This window comes from Typopeltis vanoorti, chromosome 14, assembly GCF_054136105.1.
Source record: "Typopeltis vanoorti isolate ZY-2024b chromosome 14, IOZ_Tvanoo_1.0, whole genome shotgun sequence".
Lineage (NCBI taxonomy): Eukaryota > Metazoa > Arthropoda > Arachnida > Uropygi > Thelyphonidae > Typopeltis > Typopeltis vanoorti.
Genome location: NC_143562.1, coordinates 94,954,797 through 94,978,356, shown reverse-complemented (window position 1 = coordinate 94,978,356; position 23,560 = coordinate 94,954,797). Strand labels below are relative to the sequence as shown.

General features: G+C 34.8%; 1 protein-coding gene across 1 annotated transcript in view; it reads left to right on the top strand.

Annotated features, from left to right (window-relative positions):
- Vha55 (V-type proton ATPase subunit Vha55) overlaps positions 1-23,560 on the top strand; it is a 243,961-nt gene that overhangs the window by 206,075 nt on the left and 14,326 nt on the right. The window contains exons 13-14 of the mRNA XM_090404303.1: positions 3,366-3,495; positions 22,835-22,988. Coding sequence (XP_090260429.1) covers positions 3,366-3,495; positions 22,835-22,974 — 270 coding nt within the window. The 3' untranslated portion in view covers positions 22,975-22,988. The remainder of the gene's footprint in view (positions 1-3,365; positions 3,496-22,834; positions 22,989-23,560) is intronic.

The window sequence follows — 23,560 nt, the reverse complement described above, 5'->3', positions numbered from 1 at the left end:
GATAGGCCTAGGCTTGAATTCCATCTAGTATGCAGAGAACTTTATAAAAGCTTTTCAGCTAAAAGTGGTAGAGAAACTAGTTAGAGAATATACATGCAGAGACGAGATTAACTGTCCTGTCTAAGCATTAATGAGGTGTCTTTGAAGCCAGGTTGTTTGGCTGTGAAAGCCACTTAACCTGACGTGTAACGGAAAGATGGTGATTTTTATTTTTTTATTTTTTTTATTTTTTTTTTTACCTTTTCAAGAAATTTGAACAAATTAACTTTTATTTAAATAACTTTTTAAAACTACTAAATTGTGGGTTATTGCAGACCAACAGTACTGTAGTTCGTCCACCGATTAGAGACCCTTCGACATTTCTGCGCATCTCCCAAAAAGGAGAATCCATTCCGATAATAGGGTAATCAATCCATTTCTGGGATGAATTTGTTTATTATCACAGGTCGGAAAATTTAGCTTTTCATTTACGAACATTGTAGTTTTTAAAGTGTAACTATTTCGCTTGTATAACAGTTGGAAAAATGTATGTAGAGTATTAACAAAATTAAAAAAAAGGTATAGCATAAAACAAAAATTTAACGAAATTTATTTTTAAGAAAGTTTTCTATAAAATAAAAATAATTATACAGAAAAGCAGAATTTTTTTTTCAAATGAACTTAGATATTCTAAACTTACAGTTGAGAGAACTGAGACACTTTAATGTCCTAAACCGATTAATTATTTATGACTTGTTGTGACTCTTTTAACAAACCTATGCAAAAAAAGGATTGGAAAAAAATACCATTATCAAATCCTTTTAATCTTCATAGTCATCTGAATCAGTGTCCAAATCGCCATCACTTTCACTTAAACTGATCACCAAAGGTTCTCATAATTCTTCGATAATTCCGTCTCTGTCCCAATACATATTTTCCAATGAGATGATATGAGAGCAATATTTTCCCAAGTTTTGAACTGTAATACTTTCAGTCACCTGTTCTGAAAGCTTAAAAAATTTCGACATGTCAATATCCCCAGTTACGTTGCGATGGTGAATGAAACTTTTCACTTCTGTCCAAACATACTCAATATCATTAATATAGCAATAGCATTAAAACAAAATCCGATTTCACGAGGTATTTTCCTTAAAGTTTCTCTTTTCCAAGGAAAATTAATTTTTTCTTCAAGCACAGAAATCAATTTCGGAACAGTTGGCATTCTTTTCTCGACCATGTAAAATTCGTGAATAGTTCTTCTTATAACGTCTACATCAAAATCATTCAAAGCTACGGTTTTGATGGTTTTCTTTCTCTAGTGCTTTTTTTAGAAGATTTAAATTTTGGCTTACCTTCACCTTTTGATTCCCTACAAATTCTTTTAACAGTCGACCCCGATATGCCCACAATTGCACTTGCACGTTTTATGACTTGAGAAAGGGGAACAAGGAGACTGCCTTTTAACGATTCTGTATCGCAGAATGTCAGCACATTATTCAATATTCTTTTGCAAGAGCTACCGAAACGTTTAACAACAGAACTTTTTGACTGTACTGGATCCATCATACAAATTAAGAATAAAAAAAAAATGCAAAAAAGCGACAACAAAAATCAAGCTACTACTAGTACAGCGACAGACAAGAAATCACGTGATTTCGCATGTTGTTACCAATTTGTGCATCCTTCATTTCTTTCTTTCTTCCCTTCAGCATGAATCGGCTATTCTTGGCAAAACGCCAACAAACAGTGGGTGAACAATACCAATTAGCAATACCTTTGAGCATCTGTTGTTTGATAACATTTTTTCACTACCAATACTTGCTCTGTTGTGAAATAATCTATTATGAAAAGCATCTTTCTTGGTACTGATTTCATGAAGCTGTTGTCATCATTAAGAGTATACAAAAAAAACTCAAATAGAGATACACACTAATTCTCGCTATAAGCAGCAGGCCAGAAGAGCCACAACCATTGTTGCACAAAAAGCTAAATCTAAGTATTTTAATAAAAGTGACTGGCTCTGCAATCTAAAGATAAACCTAAAGAATTCTGTCGATATGTTCAAGCAAAAGAAAGAATGAATATGAAAAATTAATTTCTACTGAATGCAGATGATGTGAGGGTGACAGGTGCAGAAGAGTTTGTTCGACTAATCGGTGCTCATTTTTCTAAAAGCTTTCAACCTGGTGTATGCAACATTGAGTTCACTGTTACCTCTTCACTAGATGAAGAAACTCTGTGTATGAGAAGGAGGCATTAGAGCTGTTGTCAGCAATAGGGACTGATGGGGCATCAACACGGGTGCTTAAAAAGTGTTCAGCTGAACTGGTTATTCCTTTAACTAGACTATATAATTATATAGCTTATATTATATTTTATAATATATAACTACAGGGTGTTCGGGATAAATTTGACAGTTTCGTAAGGAAAAAGAAAATCTTCTTTGTATCTATTAAATTTAATGAATTGACAAAAAAACATTACAGGCAGAGTTAATTACAATACTATCAACAAGATTTACTCAAAATAACCACCATTAGCATCGATCACAGCTTCAATTCTGCTTCGGAACCTCGAACAAGCTGATGCTACAGTCTCCCTGGGAAGGACCGCAAAAACTGTTTTAATTTTATCCATTAACTGGGCTTTTGTATTACTGGAAGTGCGATTGGTGTCTTTTTCAACTGCGCCCCATACAAAATAATCCATGGGGTTAAGGTCTGGGGAGTTTGGAGGCCAAACATTTGGACTGGTGAAGTCGTAGAAATTTTCAGACAACCATTTTTGACTTTTCCCAGAGGTGTGGCAAGGGGCCGAATCCTGCTGCCATGCTGAGTAACAACTTGTATAGGTAAAGTTGATAAGGCTCTGTATTACTAAAACCTTGGTATTTAGGGTCTAGCTACTCACTGAGGAGACCTCAAAAAAGGTTGAAACCGGTCTTGGTAGTGACCCCACCCATAATGTATTGCAGTATACATCTTTTAGTGAGATGTGCTTTAGATTATGGGAAAATACTAAGAATAGTGATCAGAGCTTTACCCACGTTTACAATGAGTTGCCCTGGTGTTGTACCATCTTTAGACTTGAACTATGTTTCAGGCGCAAACTTATTTGTTTGCATACTTGGGATTAGGAGTTAAATAACCAAGCTTATAAAATTACTTGGTAACCCTAATATATATATATAGTATTAATGTATTGTAAATCATACTATGAAAACTATTCTTTTAGTCCCCAAGTTTTCTGTAGTGAGAGTGACTGCATGTGAATGTGGTTAATGGAATTAAGAATGCTATGAAATATAATAATAAAATATGTTCATATGATACTACAGTTCCATTTTACATATACTTTTGCATTTTATTTTGCTCATATTCTTGTAGTATGCCTGCTATGCCATTGGTAAAGATGTACAAGCCATGAAAGCTGTAGTGGGTGAAGAAGCCTTATCTTCTGAAGATCTTTTGTATCTTGACTTTTTGGGCAAATTTGAAAAAAACTTCATTGCACAAGGTAATCCACTGGATTTGAAGTGTATCCTAAATTCTTATATGAATTTGCTATTTTTAGATTGCTAGATTTTTAAAGCTTCTATTTTAATATTTTCTACCACTTTATAGACAGTTAAATATTGATATCACCATATACTGTAGGTTTCATTCTATCCATGGGTTGGGCTTGCAGTAAAAAGAAGATAGTCATCCTTGATAAATTTATAATTTATCTGCCAGCATAGTTGACTGAGTGGATAGTATTTTTACTTTCAAGCAAACCAGCTGTCGGTTTGGTTGCCTTTTAGATGGTAGGTGAATTTCATACCTGGATGAATCTGCCACTCAGCTTATACGAGGCCTTTATCTCCTACCCACTGTGCAAAAATGTATCCACTATACCAACCTTTATATGTTGACTCATCTATATATACGTGGACTGAGTGCTTATTGAAATAATATTAGAAATAATATTAGAAACAGGTGACATCCCCTATTGAAATAGGGGATGTCACCTGTGACATCCCCTATTTCAATAGGGGATGTCACCTGATCGTGACATCCCCTATTGAAATAGGGGATGTCACGATCAGGTTTTCAGTTTAAAACAAATAGTTGAGAAATCATGGAAATGTGACGAGGATCTGTACTCAAGTTTTGTAGATCTGGAAAAATCATACGACAAGGTGCCTAGAGAAAAGCTTTTCAAAAAAACTACAGTTATATGGAGTAAATGGATCATTATACAAAGCAATATGTAATTATTTAAATTGTAAGACAGCAGTTAGAATTGAATGAAATACAGGAAGTTGGTTTGATGTAAAATCAGGATAAGACGATGATTCACATTATCTTCACTGTTATTCATCATCTAAACATGGATTGCATTCTGTAAGAAAGTGGCAATAACCTGATATTAGAATCAGAGATATCAAACTTAGCTATTTGCTTTATGCAGATGATGTTGTACTCCTATATACATCCAGTGCAAGCCTCCATGATTATCTAACTAAAGTAAATAACAAATTTGGCATAAAAATCAGCAATAAAAAGTGTGAAACAATAAAAGTAATCAGTTATGTAGAAAACTTCAGGTGCATTCTCAGAAAACCTATAGAACAAGCAAAATATTTCAGCTATTTAGGCACAGTTTTTGTGAAAATGGCAAATTAAATTTGGAAATAGACAACAGAATAAGAAAAGCTGGTATGGTGGGAAGCCAGTTGAACATATTTTTGTGGAATAAGAGAGAAATTAACAGTAACAAGACAGTGCTCAAACCAATTGTAAATTATTGGTCTGAGAGGTTGATTAGAAATAAAGCACTTGATCAAGACTAGAAATCACAGATATGAGAGTTCTAAGAAAAATTGGGAGGGGGGACATACAGATAGCATGAATGGCAGAATCATATTAGAAAGGAATTTGGCATTGTTAGCATTCAAGAATGTGTGAGTAATCTAAGGAGCTATGGCCACTTAAACATAATGGGAGAGGAAAGTTTAGCAAAACAGATGTTGATGCCAAGATGCAGGAAAGAGACCGACAGGAAGATCAAGATGTACTTGGATTGCTTCAGTCAGAAGTGCAGAATGTTAGATTTCACAACATTGGAGTGCTGACAAGTAATAAACTGATTTGAAAGAAAATTGTTGATAGGAGATTAATAATAACTTAATTATGTAGTGCTGTCATGATAGCCTGAACATACACTAAGTGTACATGATAGGAAATTGATGATGATGAAATACATTTGGATACAGTTACAATAACATGGATACAAAGCAGAAATTAAATGATATATTTCATCCATGTGGCCATTTGGATAGTTAAAAACCTTCTTTGGGTGGGATTCATATAAATAAAAATTCCTAACCAGAATTAAATTATTCACTGACTTCTGTCAAATGTTGTAATGTTTCTCTTTTATACAGTAATCTTTCAATTATTCTGAATTATCTATTTGGCTTGGTACAAGTTATATATATATATATATATATGTGTGTGTATGTGTAAATAAGTTTACTTCATCATCATCAAATTCCTGCCATGTACCCTCAAGGGGTGTACAGTATATGACAGTACTACATGAAAAAATTACATCATTACTAACTTCCTATCTACAATTTTCCTCCAAATCAGTCTGTTACTTGTCAAGACTCCAACGTTATCAGCTCTTATATTTCTATCATCTAAGGCACTTTGTACCGTATCAATCCACCTATATCTTGGTCTTCCTCTGGGTCGTTTTCCTGCCAACCTGGCAGAGAACACTTGTTTTGCTAATCTTTCCTCTCCCATTCTATTTAAGTGACCATACCATCTGAGATTAGCTCTGCTAACGCATTCCTGGATGCTGACAATGTCAAGTTCTTTCCTAATATCCTCATTTTTAATATGATATTGCCATTGATGCCATCTGTTCACGCCTCTAATCTTTCTCAGGACTCTCATATCTGCGGTCTCTAGTCTTTGGTCAAGTGTTTTACTTCTGACCCAGCTCTCAGATCTATAAGTTAAAATTGGTTTGAACACAGTCTTGTATACAGCTAATTTAGTGTTCCGACTAATTTCTTTCTTATTCCATATGAATTTATTCAATTGACTTCTCACGATACCAGCTTTGCTGATTCTGTTGTCTATTTCTATATTTAGTTTACCATCTTCAGTAAAAATTGTGCCTAAGTGGCTGAAATGTTTTACTTGTTCCACAGGTTCTCCATTCACAACACAGTTGACATTTTCAATGATTCTGCCTATTTTCATTGGCTTTGTCTTTTTATTGCTGACCTTCATACCATATCTATTACAACAGCTATTCAATTTAGTCAGAGAATCTTGCAGACTTGTAGCGGATTTATTTAGAAGTATAACATCATCCGCATAAAGCAAAGAGCTGACATTAACATCTCCAATTTTGATATCAGGTTTAATACCACATTCCTTCATAATGTGATCCATATAGATAATGAATAACAGAGGGGATAATGTACATCCTTGTCTTACACCAGATTTAACATTAAATCATCTTCCTGTACTTCCTTCAATTCTAACTGCTGACTCACAACTCAAATAAAGACTAAGTATTGCTTGATATAATGCCCCATTGACACCATATAACTGCAGCGTATTGAATAGCTTCTCTCTTGGCACCTTGTCATATGCCTTTTCCAGATCGACAAAACTTAAATACAGATCTTTGTTATATTCCCATGCTTTCTCGACTATTTGTCGTAAAGTGAAGATCTGATCCTGACAGCCTCTATTTGGCCTGAATCCAGCTTGTTCTTCACCAAGCTTTTCTTCTCAACCGTTTCTCAAGTATACTTGCATAGATCTTGCCAGGAACACTCAGTAGGTAAATACCTCTGTAATTCTCACATTCAGATTTATTACCCTTTTTATATATGGGTACTATGAGAGCTCTACTTCAATCATCGGGAATTCGTCCCTCTGTCCAGGCTTTCTGAACTATGCAGTGCAGCCACTGTAAGACTCTTATACTACCATACTTCATCATTTCTGGTCGAATATCATCTACTCCTGCTGCCTTTCCACATTTCAAGCCTTTGATGGCTTTTTCTACTTCAAATATTGATATATATTCCTGACTGCATGCCTGTTGAGTGTTTTTTACCATTGTGCTGTCATCACTGCTTGTTTCATTTAGCAGTTTTTCAAAGTAATTACTCCATACTTCAAGGATATCTTTTTCTTCTGTTTTCATTTCACCTTTATCATCTCTAATCCCTTTTACAGCACTCTTTCCTCCATTCCTAAGCTTCTTCAACAACCTCCAGAATATTTTGCCACCTTCTTGATATTTATTTTCTATATTCTTGCCAAAGTCTTCCCATGACTTTTGTTTAGCTAGTTTTACACACTGTTTAGCTTTCTTACATTTGTCTCTGTATTCTGTAAGAGTAAAAGCTGACTTATTTGCCAGGAACTTTTGATATGCTTTCTTCTTTTCCTTCACTGCCTCTTTAACTTCCTGTGTCTACCAGGGAGTTCTGATTTTTTTATCCTTGCACACAACCTCACCACATGCCTCTCTGGCAGAATCAATCAATGTTTCCTTCAGAGTTTGCCACTGAATCTCCAAGGTTTGATTCCTGTTCTCAAACTCTTTCATTTTCTTTTCAATAATATTTTTGTATTTTAGTCTACAGTTCACATCTGAGAGCTGCTCAACTTTTATTCGCTTTAAAACTTTCTTACATGTTATTCTTTTCAATATGAAATTCAATTTTATCCTGCTCAGGACTAAATAGTGATCACTTCCAATTTCAAATCCTCTGTACACTCTGGTGTCCTGCACCAGGGAGAAAAACATCACTATCAACAATAACATAGTCAATGAGACTTTACTTATTCCTAGCCTCTTCTCTCCATGTGAATTTGTGCACATTTTTATGTTGGAACATGGTGTTAGTAATAACCAGTTTACTTTGGGAATAATATATATTAGGGTTACCAAGTAAATTTATAAACTTAGTTATTTTACTCCTAATCCCAAGTAAGCAAACAGTTAAGTTTGCACCTGAAACGTAGTTCAAGTCTAAAGGTGGTGCAATACCAGGGCAACTCATTGTAAATGAGTTGCCCTGGTGTTGCACCACCTTTAGTGATCACAGCTTTACACCTTCACACCTTTAGTGATCACAGCTAAAGTGGTGTTGCACCACTTTAGTGATCACAGCTTTACCATGGGTAATGCTGTGATCACTATTCTTAGCATTTTCCGTAATGTAAAGCACATCTACTAAGAGATATATACTGCAATACATTATGGGTGGGGTCACTACCCAGACCAGTTTCAACCTTTTTTGAGGTCTCTTCAGTGAGTAGCTAGACCCTAAATGCCAAGGTTTTAGTAATACAGAGCCTTATCAACTTTACCTATACAAGTTGCTACAAGGTGTTTTTATTTTGAATAATCTCTGGAGGAGATATAGATATAAATAAGTTCCCAAGGTAAAAAAAAAACTTATTTACATCTATATCTCCTCCAGAGATTATTCAAAATAGAAACACCTTGTGGCAACTTGTATAGGTAAAGTTGATAAGGCTCTGTATTACTGAAACCTTGGTATTTAGGGTCTAGCTACTCACTGAGGAGACCTCAAAAAAGGTTGAAACCGTTCTGGGTAGTGACCCCACCCATAATGTATTGCAGTATACATCTCTTAGTGAGATGTGCTTTATATTATGGAAAATACTAAGAATAGTGATCAGAGCCTTTACCCACGTTTACAATGAGTTGCCCTGGTGTTGCACCACCTTTAGACTTGAACTACTGTTTCAACAGGTGCAAACTTAACTGTTTGCTTACTTGGGATTAGGAGTAAAATAACCAAGTTTATAAAATTACTTGGTAACCCTAATATATATATATATATATGTGTGTGTGTGTGAAAAGTTTTTTACCTTGGGTATAATATACAGGGTGTTCGGGATAAATTTGACATATTTATAATTAATTATATTTTTCCGTAAGTTACATGTATTAACACACACTTCTCTTCATTTAAAAGTTTGGACCCTTCTTCATTCATATACAAGATGTCAGAAAGGATGGATAGCTGGAACCCACCTGAATCATGGAAGAGAATAACTTGTATCATGATGATTCGTGCCCGCCATCAAAATAAGGATATTACGACTGCTGCCCAATGCTCCCTGAATACAGTAAAAACAATCAGGCATGAACTAGAGACTTGCAATGGTGACTACGAGGATGTAGCAAGAAGAAAGATCCCTAGCAGACGATCTGATTGCGTTCGTACAGCAGAATTCCTCGCAAATCTGCAGGAACAGGTGTTGAAGAACCCTGGCATTGGAATTCGGGCTTTGTTCGTGGAGTTGCTAACTGTAGTCAAGCCCTGGATAACAAGGGTAGCCAATGGTAGGCCGTATGTATGGCAGCAGGATTCGGCCCCTTGCCACACCTCTGGGAAAAGTCAAAAATGGTTGTCTGAAAATTTCTACGACTTCACCAGTCCAAATGTTTGGCCTCCAAACTCCCCAGACCTTAACCCCATGGATTATTTTGTATGGGGCGCAGTTGAAAAAGACACCAATCGCACTTCCAGTAATACAAAAGCCCAGTTAATGGATAAAATTAAAACAGTTTTTACGGCCCTTCCCAGGGAGACTGTAGCATCAGCTTGTTCGAGGTTCCGAAGCAGAATTGAAGCTGTGATCGATGCTAATGGTGGTTATTTTGAGTAAATCTTGTTGATAGTATTGTAATTAACTCTGCCTGTAATGTTTTTTTGTCAATTCATTAAATTTAATAGATACAAAGAAGATTTTCTTTTTCCTTACGAAACTGTCAAATTTATCCCGAACACCCTGTATGTTAAAGATACCAAGTAATTTTATAACCTTGGTTTTAATCCTTTTTCCCAAGTAAGCAAACAGACAAGTAAGTCAAGTTTGCACCTGAACGTGTTTCAAGACTTATGGTGGTGCAACACCAAGGCAACTCGTGGTAAAGATAGATTAAGTTCTGATCACTTTCCTTAGTATTTCCCATAAATGTAAAACACATCTCCTAGGAGATGTATGATGTTATACATTATGGGTGGGGGGGGGTCACTACTCAGACCGGTTTCACCTTAATAAGGTCAAAGCACCTTGTGGCAACTTGCATAGGTAAAATTGATAAGCTCTGTATTACTTAAACCTTGGCATTTCAGAGTCTGCCTACTCACTGATGAGACCTCAATAAAGGTTGAAACTGGTCTGGGTAGTGATCCCTACCCATAATGTATAACATCATACATCTCCTAGGAGATGTGTTTTACATTTATGGGAAATACTAAAGAAAGTGATCAGAACTTAATCCATCTTTACCACGAGTTGCCTTGGTGTTGCACCACCACCATAATTTTAGAACCTTGGTTTTAATCCTTTTTCGCAAGTAAGCAAACAGTCAAGTTGGTACAAGTTAGAGATTTTATATATATATATGTGTGTGTGTGTGTGTGTGTGTGTGAAAAGTTTTTTACCTTGGGTATAATATATGTAAAAAAAAAAAGCACCTTGTGGCAACTTGCATAGGTAAAATTGATAAGCTCTGTATAACTTAAACCTTGGCATTTCAGAGTCTGCCTAATAAAGGTTGCAACCAGTCTGGGTAGTGACCCCCACCCATAATGTATAACATCATACATCTCCTAGGAGATGTGTTATACATTTATGGGAAATACTAAGGAAAGTGATGAGAACTTAATCCATCTTTACCACGAGTTGCCTTGGTGTTGCACCACCACCATAAGTCTTGAACCATGTTCAGGCACAAACTTGACTTACTTGTCTGTTTGCTTACTTGGGAAAAAAGATTAAAACCAAGGTTATAAAATTACTTGGTATCTTTAACATATATATTTAACATATATATATATATATAGTCAATTGTATTCTATTGCTAACAAGATTTGTTTGAGAAAAATCACCTTATATCCATATTTGAAGAGGGGGGATAAAATGCTCCAATTAACTTGTATAGGTCTTTCATATTTTTTAACACTATAAAATATATCAGTTACAAGTGTAAATATTTTTCTTTCACAAAACTATTTTTAAATCTTAAGAGGATCAGGATTAGAGCTATATGCTATTCTATGTTATGCTAGCTTGTTGTGTTTGTGCAGTTTCCTGTGCCATTTTTTAAAATGGAAGCAGAATGGCTATTAAATTCAGATTGCAGGTATACATTATCAGTTAACAACAGTATAATTCCTTTATTCTGTTTTGCTCACTAACTCTGTTCGGTCTTTGACCAGTTATTAAATTCTTAGTATTTTTATTTTTCATCACTAACTTATCTGAGCCATCTAATCAACACAATGAAATTTGTTTTGCAATGGTCAAGTTCTTGTATATGAATATCATGAAAAAAAAAAACTATATATATATATATATATGCCTATTATACATTAGTACTATGGAAGGACCTGGAAGGACCATTGGTTGTTTCATACATGCCACTTTTTGTAAAAGTAAGGTAGAATGGCTGTGCATAATTCAAATTATAAATGTAACTTATCACATGTGGAACTTTTTCAGAGCACTTAAACTTCAATTTTTTTTTTTTTTTTTTTTTTTTTTTTTTCCCCCAATCTCTTAACTTGTACCATTTAACTTCTTACATCCCTGAACTTCTACCATCTACTGTTGTTAGCTTCTCTGGCTAATGTATCGTCGCAATGAAACTTTTACATAACTATGTTAATAGGTATTCAAGTATATTTTTCACTTTTATGTCACACCAGTGCTGGTAGAGACCTGCACTTGTTCACAAAGCATCCTGTGTTTGTACAGAGCATCTATCCTTCATTTTTAATTCAGACTATGCATTCACTGTCATTATGATCCATAATATTAATCTTGTTTTTTATAGTCTTGTTTTGTATGCAGTATTCACGTTATATATAAATTTTTTTCCCTCTTGAAAACTCACGTTTTTCATTGTGTAAAACAAGCACACTGGCCAGAGAACAAATAAATTTACAGATAAGTTGAAATATAAATGTATTTTATCTTTATCTTAAGAGTACTGATTAAACTTAATTAAAAGAACTGTCATGAATTATTTTTCGGTAGAGAAAAGCTAATGCTTAAATATAGTGCAGTATGAGAATGTTGCTTCTTTCCTATGTGAGATCTATCTTTCTTTGGTATTAATTATTAAAAATGAATATACATTTTTAATGATGATGAATATATTGAAAATATATTTGATGAAAATATATATTCCTAATATGAATATATTAGGAAGTTCCCTTCTATATATATCTTCATTTGTAGCATTCAAGAATGTGTTAGCAAAGCAAAGTAGTATGGTCATTTAAACAGAATGTAAATGGAAAGGCTGGCAAAGCAGGTGTTTGGTGCTAGGATGGTAGGAAAAAGACTCGGAGAATGACTAAGATCCAGCTGAATTAATGCAGTTAAAAGTACCTTAGAAGACTGAAATGTTAAATGTGACCATATTGTAGACCTGCCAAATAACAGATTAATTTGGAAGAAAATTGTTAATAGGAAGTCTGTAATAATGCAGACTTAATCATGTGGTAGTACACAGCCCAATTAGAATATTATGACCATTCCCATTATTTCACAGTTGGCCTTCCACCTGTTACGTCGTTGTTTTCTCTATAATTTCTAAACTTATATATCTCATTAATCTCTATTATCCTTTCTAATGTATAGCCTAACTTGATTCTACCTAGGTATATTTCCTTTTCAGATACTTGCAAAATTTGTATTATGCTGCACCAGCCAGTATCCTATAACAGGAAGTAATTCAAGCTCAGGGAAATATTCCTAGATTCATTGGCATACACTCTAGTGTATGCCAATGAATATACACTTCACATACAGTTATATAGATTTTGGTACTTTGCAGTCGTAACCTATAATCTATTCTTAAATATATATACACAAAATTCTTCCCGCTAAGGTTCTAATTTCATAAGTGGTAATTTGATATCTCGAATTCAGGCATGACTCAGGCATATGCAATAAAACATGTTTATTGGAACTAAAAGACAAGTACAACTAAATTGAATCAAAATGCTAAAACTTCTATATCTCATGCTAAGATAGATAAACAATTTCAAAATACTAATCATACAAAACACAATGAAACCAATGATGATATCACACTAAATTACGATCCTCTCATGCATGCTATTCATAAAATACATATTATACAACTTGTTGCTTTCTCAATTAAGGTTATTCTACTAAACAAAATACACTTATCATTTCAGTCACATTCAATTGGAGATTCATTCCTGACAATTCCATGTCCAACAGAACTTGCTGTTCAAATATGAAATCTTATCAAAGTTCTCTAAAGGATAGTCCACATTACTTAATCAAACACAAATTTCTATCTTCTATCAGTTCCGTAACATATAACAAAGTCTCTACATTACTCAGTTCTTTCCGAAGGTCTATTAACTACCACGTGTTGTTCTGGTCATCCTTCGATTGGCTATGTCATCCTTTCTACTGCTGCTGGACATGGACTAGTTTCTGCCTTGACTAAAGGGCTATCTCCGCTCCTTTCTGATGGGACATCCAGCGACTGGCACGATTCTGCATAGGCTGATGATTCACGTACAGCTCCGTGTGGAATCTTCTTTAGCATAATCAGGAAAACGGCCTGCTGTCCGACATCATTGCACCCTTGCTCGTCTTTTCTCCGACCACCGGTCAAGAATCCTCGAGATGAAAATCCAGAAAAAAAAGCTTGCAATATGGCACGCATTGTCTTATATTCTGTGTTCAAGTGCCCTCTTTTTGCTGTATCCTTTTTTGCATGACCCTTTACTTTTAATGCCCTTAAGTTGAACCTTTACTCTCCCTTTTGCTGTTAGGTGCTGTCTTCTTGGAAATTGCGCTTACATCACTTTCTGCGTTAAGCTGTAGCCTCTGGCATTACGATCGATACATGCGTTTCAGACGCAACCCTTGAACTGTTACTCATTACCTGTCTGGCGACTTACGTTATTTTAGATAGCTTAATAGGATACAAATCTAAGCTAATATTTCTTTTACATAGAATCACTAATTTGACATAATTCTCTAATTTAGTCTTCGGTTTGACAACAAATATTTCTAATACATTACACATATTAATGAACATTCTCATATACAACAAACAAGGTCTTTCTTACTTTCTGCTGGTGTGCAGGTATTATCTTAAATTAGTTAACTTTTCATGTTAGATTCTGAATGAACAACTTCTTAGAAAATCCTCCATTCAGGATCTAACACACCCCACCAGCTGGTGAAAATGCATCACATCTTGCATATTATGTTACTGGCTTTCACTCATGGTGAAAGCCTATATACATGATACTGGAGGTCTGCAAAGTGCTGTTCGTTCGAAGTTGCTGATTGACATGGGCAAGGAATGTGATCTGATGGAATTGAAAAGGTGTGATTATAGAGTACTGGTTGAAGGACAGCAGCATCCATGAAACTGCCAGTATTGTTGAAATGTTCATAGAATGCTGTAGTTAAGGTGTTCTGAGAGTGAAAGGATACTGGGTAGAATTGCAGCTGTTTGGCTGATAGTGCATGCCCATACCTCATCATTGGCGTGACAAATGCAAGCTGATCAGCCTTTTGCAAGCCCATGGATGAAAAACTGTGAAACAGCTGACCAAAGAATTTAACCAGTGGACAAATCAGTTCTTCTCTCAGACTGCAATCCAGTGTACCTCTATTTTGCTTCCAAAGTAGGTACCCATGCTTATGCCTAATCATCAATGAGTACATCTATAGTTTGCATCTGATAGACATCTTTGGACCATTGAAAACTGGAGAAAAGTTGTCTTTTCAAGTGAATTTTATTTCCAGCTCTCCCATATAGATAAAGTGGAGGGTTAGGCAAACACTCGGGAAGAACAAATCACTGTGATGTGATGTCCAGCAGAAACTGGCAGGTAATGTAGGAAACATTACCTGCAGGAGGTAATGTTTCCTAAAAATTTTCTGGAGTCTTGATATGCCCATAGACTGTTCTATGAATGCTACAAAGTACTTTGCTATTGTGACTGATAAGGTAAATATCAGAGAGTACATTGTGATCTTCCCAGATAGCACTGGTGTGTTCCAACAGGATAGTGCGTGCATGTAAGAGATACCTTGAATGATACCTGCCATGTTGCGGGTATCATTCAATAGTTCACTGAACACAACAGTGATTTCCAGGTGTTATGACTAGCTAATTTATATTTAAGTCCTATAGAACATCGCAGGGATGTGGATTGAGAGCGTTGGCATTTGAATCAGATTCCCTCTCCCCCCCCCAAAAAAAGGGGGAAAAAAACACTTGCAAACTTATGGGAAACAATCCTGTCGACATGGTACAGCTTTTCTCTTTTCTCATTCCTGCAACATTCAAAGGTCTTATAGAGCCTGTGTCATGGTGCATAACAGCCATTCTGACAGGAAGGGAGGAAATCTAATAAACTATTAGGATGCTTGTCTTAATTTGACTGGGCAGTCTGTCATAGTATCTTGTATGCCTCTTGAGGGTACATATCAATATAGTGAAACACTGAAACTTTCAAATATGTATTATATATGCATTTCTGTATTTCAGACAAACCTGTGGCTGGAATTGTCCATGGTATTATTTTCATCATGAACTATAGGGAGAAAACCCTAAGTAAAAATTATTTATTCATAACATTTCATTTTTTCCCCTTGGTTACAGAGATAAATTCTAATTCACTTTTGAATAATAATAAGATATTATTACACCAAAAATAGTAAATTTATACAAGAGTAGATGACTTACAGAAAAAACATTATTATTATTTTCATTAAACTTTTTTTCTCTTTATAAATAAAAAATAATTCCTGAAATATTTTTCATTATATTTAAGGAGTAATCTTAGGATATAAAAATAAAATAATATTATATTGAAACATATATAGTCTTATATATGCAACATAGCTTTTTATGTTGCCTGTATAAGACTGTAATATGTTTCAGCATAAGATTGGTTTCTCTTTATGGACGAGAGACGCATATGATCGCCCAAAATATAACAATTTTATAAGCATTTGTTCATTAGTGGACTGAAAAATGCTGTTGATGCTGATATGTAACATATTACTGTACAGTTGACTGTCACTGCTGCAAACTCATAGCCACAATTAGAATAGCACTGAGGATGTTTAGTCTGGATTTTTAATTTTTTTTTTATTTTAAATTTAATCCATACATGAAAGTCTAAGACCTATAACATAAGTGTCATATACATGTTAAAACAAAGTAAGTTTATCATAATGGTGTTTTCTGTAGTGAGAGTTGAAGGTATTTTTGAATAATGTGTGTCTCCACATTGTTTCTCTGTTACATTTGACTTTCATAGCAAAATCCTTTGCAGTGAATTCATTTATCATAATCAACTACAGTCCCCTAGCATCATTTAATGTGGCACTGATGTGCCATATTAAATGAAATTTAATATAACAAATCATCCACTAAACAAACTATACCTTTTTTTTTAAAAAAGAGAACGTTTGACTAAAATGTTCATGAAACAACAGGAAATTTATTGGTCATTACATTAAGTAAAAATAACCTACTAATTCCACCACCTAATATGGAAATTGGTGACTTCTTCAGAGTTAAAATATCAGAAAACTATAAGTTGGCTGTTTTGCAGGATGAAAAATCCAAATTTCTAGGAGAGAGAACCCTATCATCTTTGTATTGAGAACTAACGTGCCTTCTGTTGAAAAGCCCTGATAATGGTTCATCACACCTAAATGGGATTTGAATCCAGGTCTTTCCAATCAAAGGGCATTGTCAATACCATCTGTGCTATAATATAAAGGGAATGAAAATTGTTGTCAAAAAGTTGGTGAGATTATATTAAAAAAACTAGCATTGAGAATTCTCACATTAGGTTCAAAATCTTCATCATTCCAGTGCTTTGTCATATGGAAATAAGTATTTCATACACGTTATGTATGCTTGGTTTTTTAAAAACAGCATTCTCAGCCACAAATGTTCAAAAGCTGCACATTCATACTATTATTCGTATATTTATGTGGGATAAAAGTGTCTTGGAGACTAAGCTTGGTCATTTTCACATTAGACATTGAAAATCATCTACCACTTGACTAACATGGCAGGTAGTGTCTGAAGCTGTCATTTCTTACATGTATTATTCTAACTGCATTGATTCATCTGTCGAGTCTTCCTATGGATATTTGCATGCTAATCTTCAATTTCCCAGCATGCTTGCACTTCCTAGTGTTTTCTTTTCCAACCTCACACACACACACACACACAACAAATGAATAGGTAGAAAGAGAGATCTGCTAATGTGTTTCTTGATGAGCTACAGGTTGCATTTATTAGAGAAAGTGGTGTGGGAAAGGCTGTTCTAAAGAACAGAAGTAGAGGAAAAACAAAGGAAGAGGATAAAAGTTGGTTCAGTTAGTTCAAAGCTGAAGTGTGTATGGATGTTGACGAGCAGCTGCTCATGTTCATAGTCCTTGCATGTTTAGAAATGGAGGAATGGCCAATTTGGTAGATCAGTTTCCATGTTTCTGCACTGTCTTTTTTAAGACAGTACAGAAACATGGAGTCTTTGAGAAGGGGAAGGTCATTTATTAAGTAGATTGCTCTCTTGGCATTCTGAGCATTCTTAGGAAGTTTTTGAGTGCACATACCTACATGTACTAAAAAGTATTCTAAGGTTGGACAGATTTGGGATTTATAGCATTAGGAGTTCCATACTATTCTAAACCATACTAGTATGATTGGTGTTCCTGTAGTCTTTTTCTCAACAGAACATCTGTTGGTCCAAACAACAGAATGTTTTATTGAACCCATTTAATAAGATCCTGATGAGGTCTCAAAAAATTGGTTTGGAGATTCTAGTAACCTAAACAATTGGAACTTTCCAGCACTTACTCTTCTCTGGGGAGAAGCAATTCTGTTTCATTATACATTTGATGTTAAGTTCTAGTTTGAGATCATGAGGGTTACAGCGGACAGCATGAACCAGCAAGGTTTTGATGGTGCCTGGAATCTTGGATATAATGACCAGCAAACTTAATGAATGCTGTCTTTTTTTTTCGCTCTAAAATCTGGGTAGTCTTTAAATCACATCTCTCTCTCTCTCTCCTGTAGTGTATTACACTAACATGCAGATTGTGTCATATAAAAATCCATTACTTTTTTCCTCCCTTTTGAATTGTCATTTCACTAAAGATGATCTGTTAAATTCACACTGAAATATCTGATTTAGTAAAACTTTATTAACTTGAGTTTCAGTCCTGTTTCCATTTCTCTTTCATGTTTTTTACCATTGTACTATATCTTCCTATTTCATTTATTAGTAAGGACTTTGATAAATTTCTGCATAGTGCAAAGTTAGATAAAGAAGACAAAAGAGAACAATATGTTCCTCAAAGATAGAGACCAGTATTGCTAGCATACCACTCCTGGAACCATCTAAAAGTGGGCTGTTTGCTGTATGCTCTACAAACAAGACCTTGTTCTTGAACCAAGCTTTTATTAAGGCCAGAAATTCTGCTTGACAGAAGTTCATCAGTGGATTTGATAGATTGTTGAAATAGACCCACCGTTCATCACAGGTAACAATTCATTCGATAGCATTCAATGATTTTGTTAGAAACTTCTCCACAGACATTGTTGCAACGATGGACCTAATGTCGATTTGTACGGAACATTTTGACTGTTTCCCTTTAAGCATTAAGTTGTGCCAACAATCTGCAGTTCTTGTCAAAACTGATAGTATTTCATGATTAAATGAAAATGAATGTGGCTACCCAGATGAAGGTCAAACTTCGTTAGTGATATTGCTGACCTTGAACTTTGTATATCAACCACATGTAGTGCTTTCTATCACTTTCCAGTCTTTTACTCTGCAGAAGTTTAGCTCAGTAGTAATAATACCCTTTTGTTGTGTTAAGTTCTGAATGAAACTTGAATTAAAGTAATTTACATTTCATACAGACTTAACATGGGCCTTACACTTTGGAAATTTACCAAAATGTTACTAAATCCTTCAATTTTAATTTTTGTCTTATATTGTAAAGTTTTATGAATTATTAAGTTGCTTAAACCTTACTGTTTTGTAAGTACTTAACAATTGCTGGAAAAGAGAGATAAATCCTATTATGCGAAAATGGCCGAAGTCTATAACACGTGCAACGGAGTACAGGTATATCTTTTGTAAGCACGCTGCCTCCTCCCTCCTACACTCCGTAGATTGCGTGAAGATTCCGTGTGGGGCGCTCAGTACTTGGTGATGTGGGGTGACGCTAAAGATATCGGAAAGAGAAACTGATGATGTAGTATGAACGGTTGGCACACAGTTTAAAAGGTCATGCAGTGCCGAAAATTGGGCCTTGCTCCTGTTCTCTGGTTCCCGTGCTCCCAGATGGTCTCGCAGGTTCTGGATCTCGTGCGTCGTGCTGATGTGTGTGGAGCCTCCACGTGGTATCCCCTTCGTTCGACGAGGTTTCGAGACAATGACTCGAAAGTCTACCAGTCAGCGGTCAGCCCAGCAGACGAAAAGCACAGATGCTTGTAGAGATATCCTGATGTAAAATACAGAGAGAATCCGTGAAAAATACCTTAGAATATGCAGAGTGAACTTGAAATCGAAGGTGAATATCCAAACGAAATTAGTGATGAGGCCAAGTAGCAACACAGCAATTGGTAATGTACAGTTTATGCTCTCTTACAAGTGAAATTGTTTAAGAAGAATGTTTCTGAATACTGGGAAAGACTCTAGAATTTAATTCATTATTTTATTGAGTAAAATTGAGAATTCTGTATAGAATATAGTGAAACAGCCTGTGGTGTCTAGAACGTAATTCCTAAGTGATAGAGATATAATGAGTGTTCTGTGCGAGATAATTTTGTTGAGAGCATGTGGAAAAAAACTGAATAAGTCTGTTATATAATGTATATAAAATTGAAGGTTAAGAGTGATATATCTAGTTTATAATTAGATGTCATGAGTGAGATTCTTTGAATGCATTCCATGAGAGAGATTGAGAAATTGTAAACTACATGATCATTCATTATCTATTTTAGAATGTTTATTCAGTTAGTACTATAAAGTGTATAATATGTCTTTTGAATTAAATGTTTTGTTTTGAGAGTAAATGCTGCCTGGCCTGAATTTTGTTCTATTGCACTTGCTCATAAAATTTACGAACCATAGCGGGAGGTTAGATAATAGATTGCTACGACTGCAGAAAAGAGAATTATAGTTTAATAAGATTGAATGCTAACTGTGTTCTGGTTCCTTGGTCATACAAGCTTTGTTAATCTAGGATTCAGGGTGTGCAGATAAAAAATAAATTTTCTGTGAATCTGAATAAGGAATTAGAACCAGTGCTGAGACAAAGGAATAGGTATCTGCCATTAGTAATTCCTTTGTCCCACAAACCAATAGCTTCACTCTTGTTAGAAATTTGGCCTGGAGATTATTTTGAGTTAAGTGAGATAAAGGTTATAACAAAGAAAAATATAGATGAAGAAATTATAAACTGACTAAAAGGGAATTTAAAATATTGTAGAGAAAGATATTACACAGGAAAGATTTTTACAATTTTACAATGGCCGGTAGGATTTTGATTTAAGAAGGTTTAAGTACGAAGGCGATAAGAATAAGTAAAGTAATAAAAGATAATAAGACATATAAAAGGACAAGATAATGGATATAACAATGGTGCAGTTGACAGGATTTGATTTATAGATGTGAGTTTATGGAAATTATTAAATCAATATGAGCAAGTGCAATAGAACAAAATTTAGGCCAGGCAGCATTTACTCTCAAAACAAAACATTTAATTCAAAAGACATATTATACACTTTATAGTACTAAACTGAATAAACATTCTAAAATAGATAATGAATGATCACGTAGTTTACAATTTTTCAATCTCTCTCATGGAATGCATTCAAAGAATCTCACTCATGACATCTAATTATACATTAGATATATCACTCTTAACCTTCAATTTTATGTACATTATATAACAGACTTATTCAATTTTTTTCCACATGCTCTCAACAAAATTATCTCGCACAGAACACTCATTATATCTCTATCACTTAGGAATTACGTTCTAGACACCACAGGCTGTTTCACTATATTCTATACAGAATTCTCAATTTTACTCAATAAAATAATGAATTAAATTCTAGAGTCTTTCCTAGTATTCAGAAACATTCTTCTTAAACAATTTCACTTGTAAGAGAGCATAAACTGTACATTACCAATTGCTGGGTTGTTACTTGGCCTCATCACTAATTTCGTCTGGATATTCACCTTTGATTTCAAGTTCACTCTGCATATTCTAAGGTATTTTTCACGGATTCTCTCTGTATTTTACATCAGGATATCTCTGCAAGCATCTGTGCTTTTCGTCTGCTGGGCTTGACCGCTGACTGGTAGACTTTCGAGTCATTGTCTCGAAACCTCGTCGAACGAAGGGGATACCACGTGGAGGCTCCACACACATCAGCACGACGCACGAGATCCAGAACCTGCGAGACCATCTGGGAGCACGGGAACCAGAGAACAGGAGCAAGGCCCAATTTTCGGCACTGCATGACCTTTTAAACTGTGTGCCAACCATTCATACTACATCATCAGTTTCTCTTTCCGATATCTTTAGCGTTACCCCACATCACCAAGTACTGAGCGCCCCCACACGGAATCCTCGTGCAATCTACGGAGTTTGTGGGGGGGAGGCAGCGTGCTTACAAAAGATATACCTGTACTCCGTTGCACGTGTGACTTCGGCCATTTTTGCATAATATGATTATCTCTCTTTTCCAGCAATTGTTAAGTAGTACTTACAAAACAGTAAGGTTTAAGCAACTTAATAATTCATAAAACTTGACAATATAAGACAAAAATTAAAATTGAAGGATACAGTAACATTTTAGTAACATTTGGTTAATTAACAAGTGCTCAGTAAGTCTGCTATATCAATATTTATTTCCAAAGTGTAAGGCCCATGTTAAGTCTGTATGAAACGTAAATTACTTTAATTCAAGTTTCATTCAGAACTTAACAGTTGGAAAGACATGGGTTCAATTATGCTAGAATGTGGTTCATTAAAAGACTTCTTAAATGAAGGTGGGTTAGTTGGGATTGTTTTTACAGTTTTTTAAATCACAGAAAGCAGACAAAACTGGTTTGAAGAATATATGCAATTAACAGACTGGCCTCATAGCTTCAGTTGCTTTGACCATAATTTCAGATTGCAGATGCTTCAGCTGTAGCATTCCACTTTCTACAGTTCATGATGAACATACATGAAGCACTACTATCAAATGTATTTTGGATCATCTCTATTTGTGAGGGAAAAACCAGAGCACCCAAATAAAACCAGTTCCATAATCACAGCCTAAGACTAACTCAATTCTGGAAAAACTGAACAGCAGGCAAACCATATATATATATACTAGTAATCACTACTATAGCCAAACCAGTATGCATAAAATATTCCCATTTCTGATATTCCTGATATCAGAAATGGAAATTATATATCCCTAATAGATAATTCAGATTTTGTAAATAGAAATAATTCTTGTAATAAGGATAGATTAAGAAAAAATTAGCTAAAATTACTATAATAAGTATGTAAAGCACTGAGATTTAGATTGCATTATACAGATTACGTTTTATTCTCACTTCACTGATTTCTTCTTGGGAAAAAAATTTTTTTTTTCCTCCAAAAAAGTCACTTGTTTTCTGCGATTAATTTCATAACCATTTTATGTGAACTGGTGCCATTCTTAAATTTTGTTACAGGAGGCTATGAAAACAGAACAGTGTTTGAATCTCTAGATATTGGCTGGCAGCTTCTACGTATATTCCCTAAGGAAATGTTAAAACGTATTCCACAACATATCCTGGCAGAATTTTATCCCCGAGATAGCCGAAAAAATTAGAGTAAGTTTATAGGGTAAGTACATTTTGTTGTAAGACAGACTTGTTCTCTTATTGATAGCATATTAATTTCCTACAAAATAATTCTGTCCAATGACTGCTTTTTCTTCCCCTTTCTTTTAACATTAATAGCATCAGTACAAAGGGTAAAATAAATAATTAAATAAATAATAATATATATATATATATGTATATATAATGATCTGATTTTTTAAGAAAAATTTTTCATCGAAATTGTTTTTTATAACTTTGGACTCATTTAGAAATAGTATTTTAAATTTGTTAAGAGAAGCTATTCAATACTATGGGTGAACTAAGGGTTATAGATACTCTGGTTCCAGAGATCAAAAAGTGTAGTATTTTCAAATCGCTAAAAGTCTCCACATTGATACCCACATATTCATATGTACTCTCGAGGCAGTGTATATGGAAATATGATAAAAATACATAATTAAGTTTACATTACTCCTGGTGTTCTATTAGTCCGCGCGGTTAGCTTAGTAGTGGCTTTGCGCTTCGCAACCATATGCCTGGGTAAGGAGTGTCCCAGGTTCAATTCCCGTCGAAGACGTGAGGAACTTGAGGATC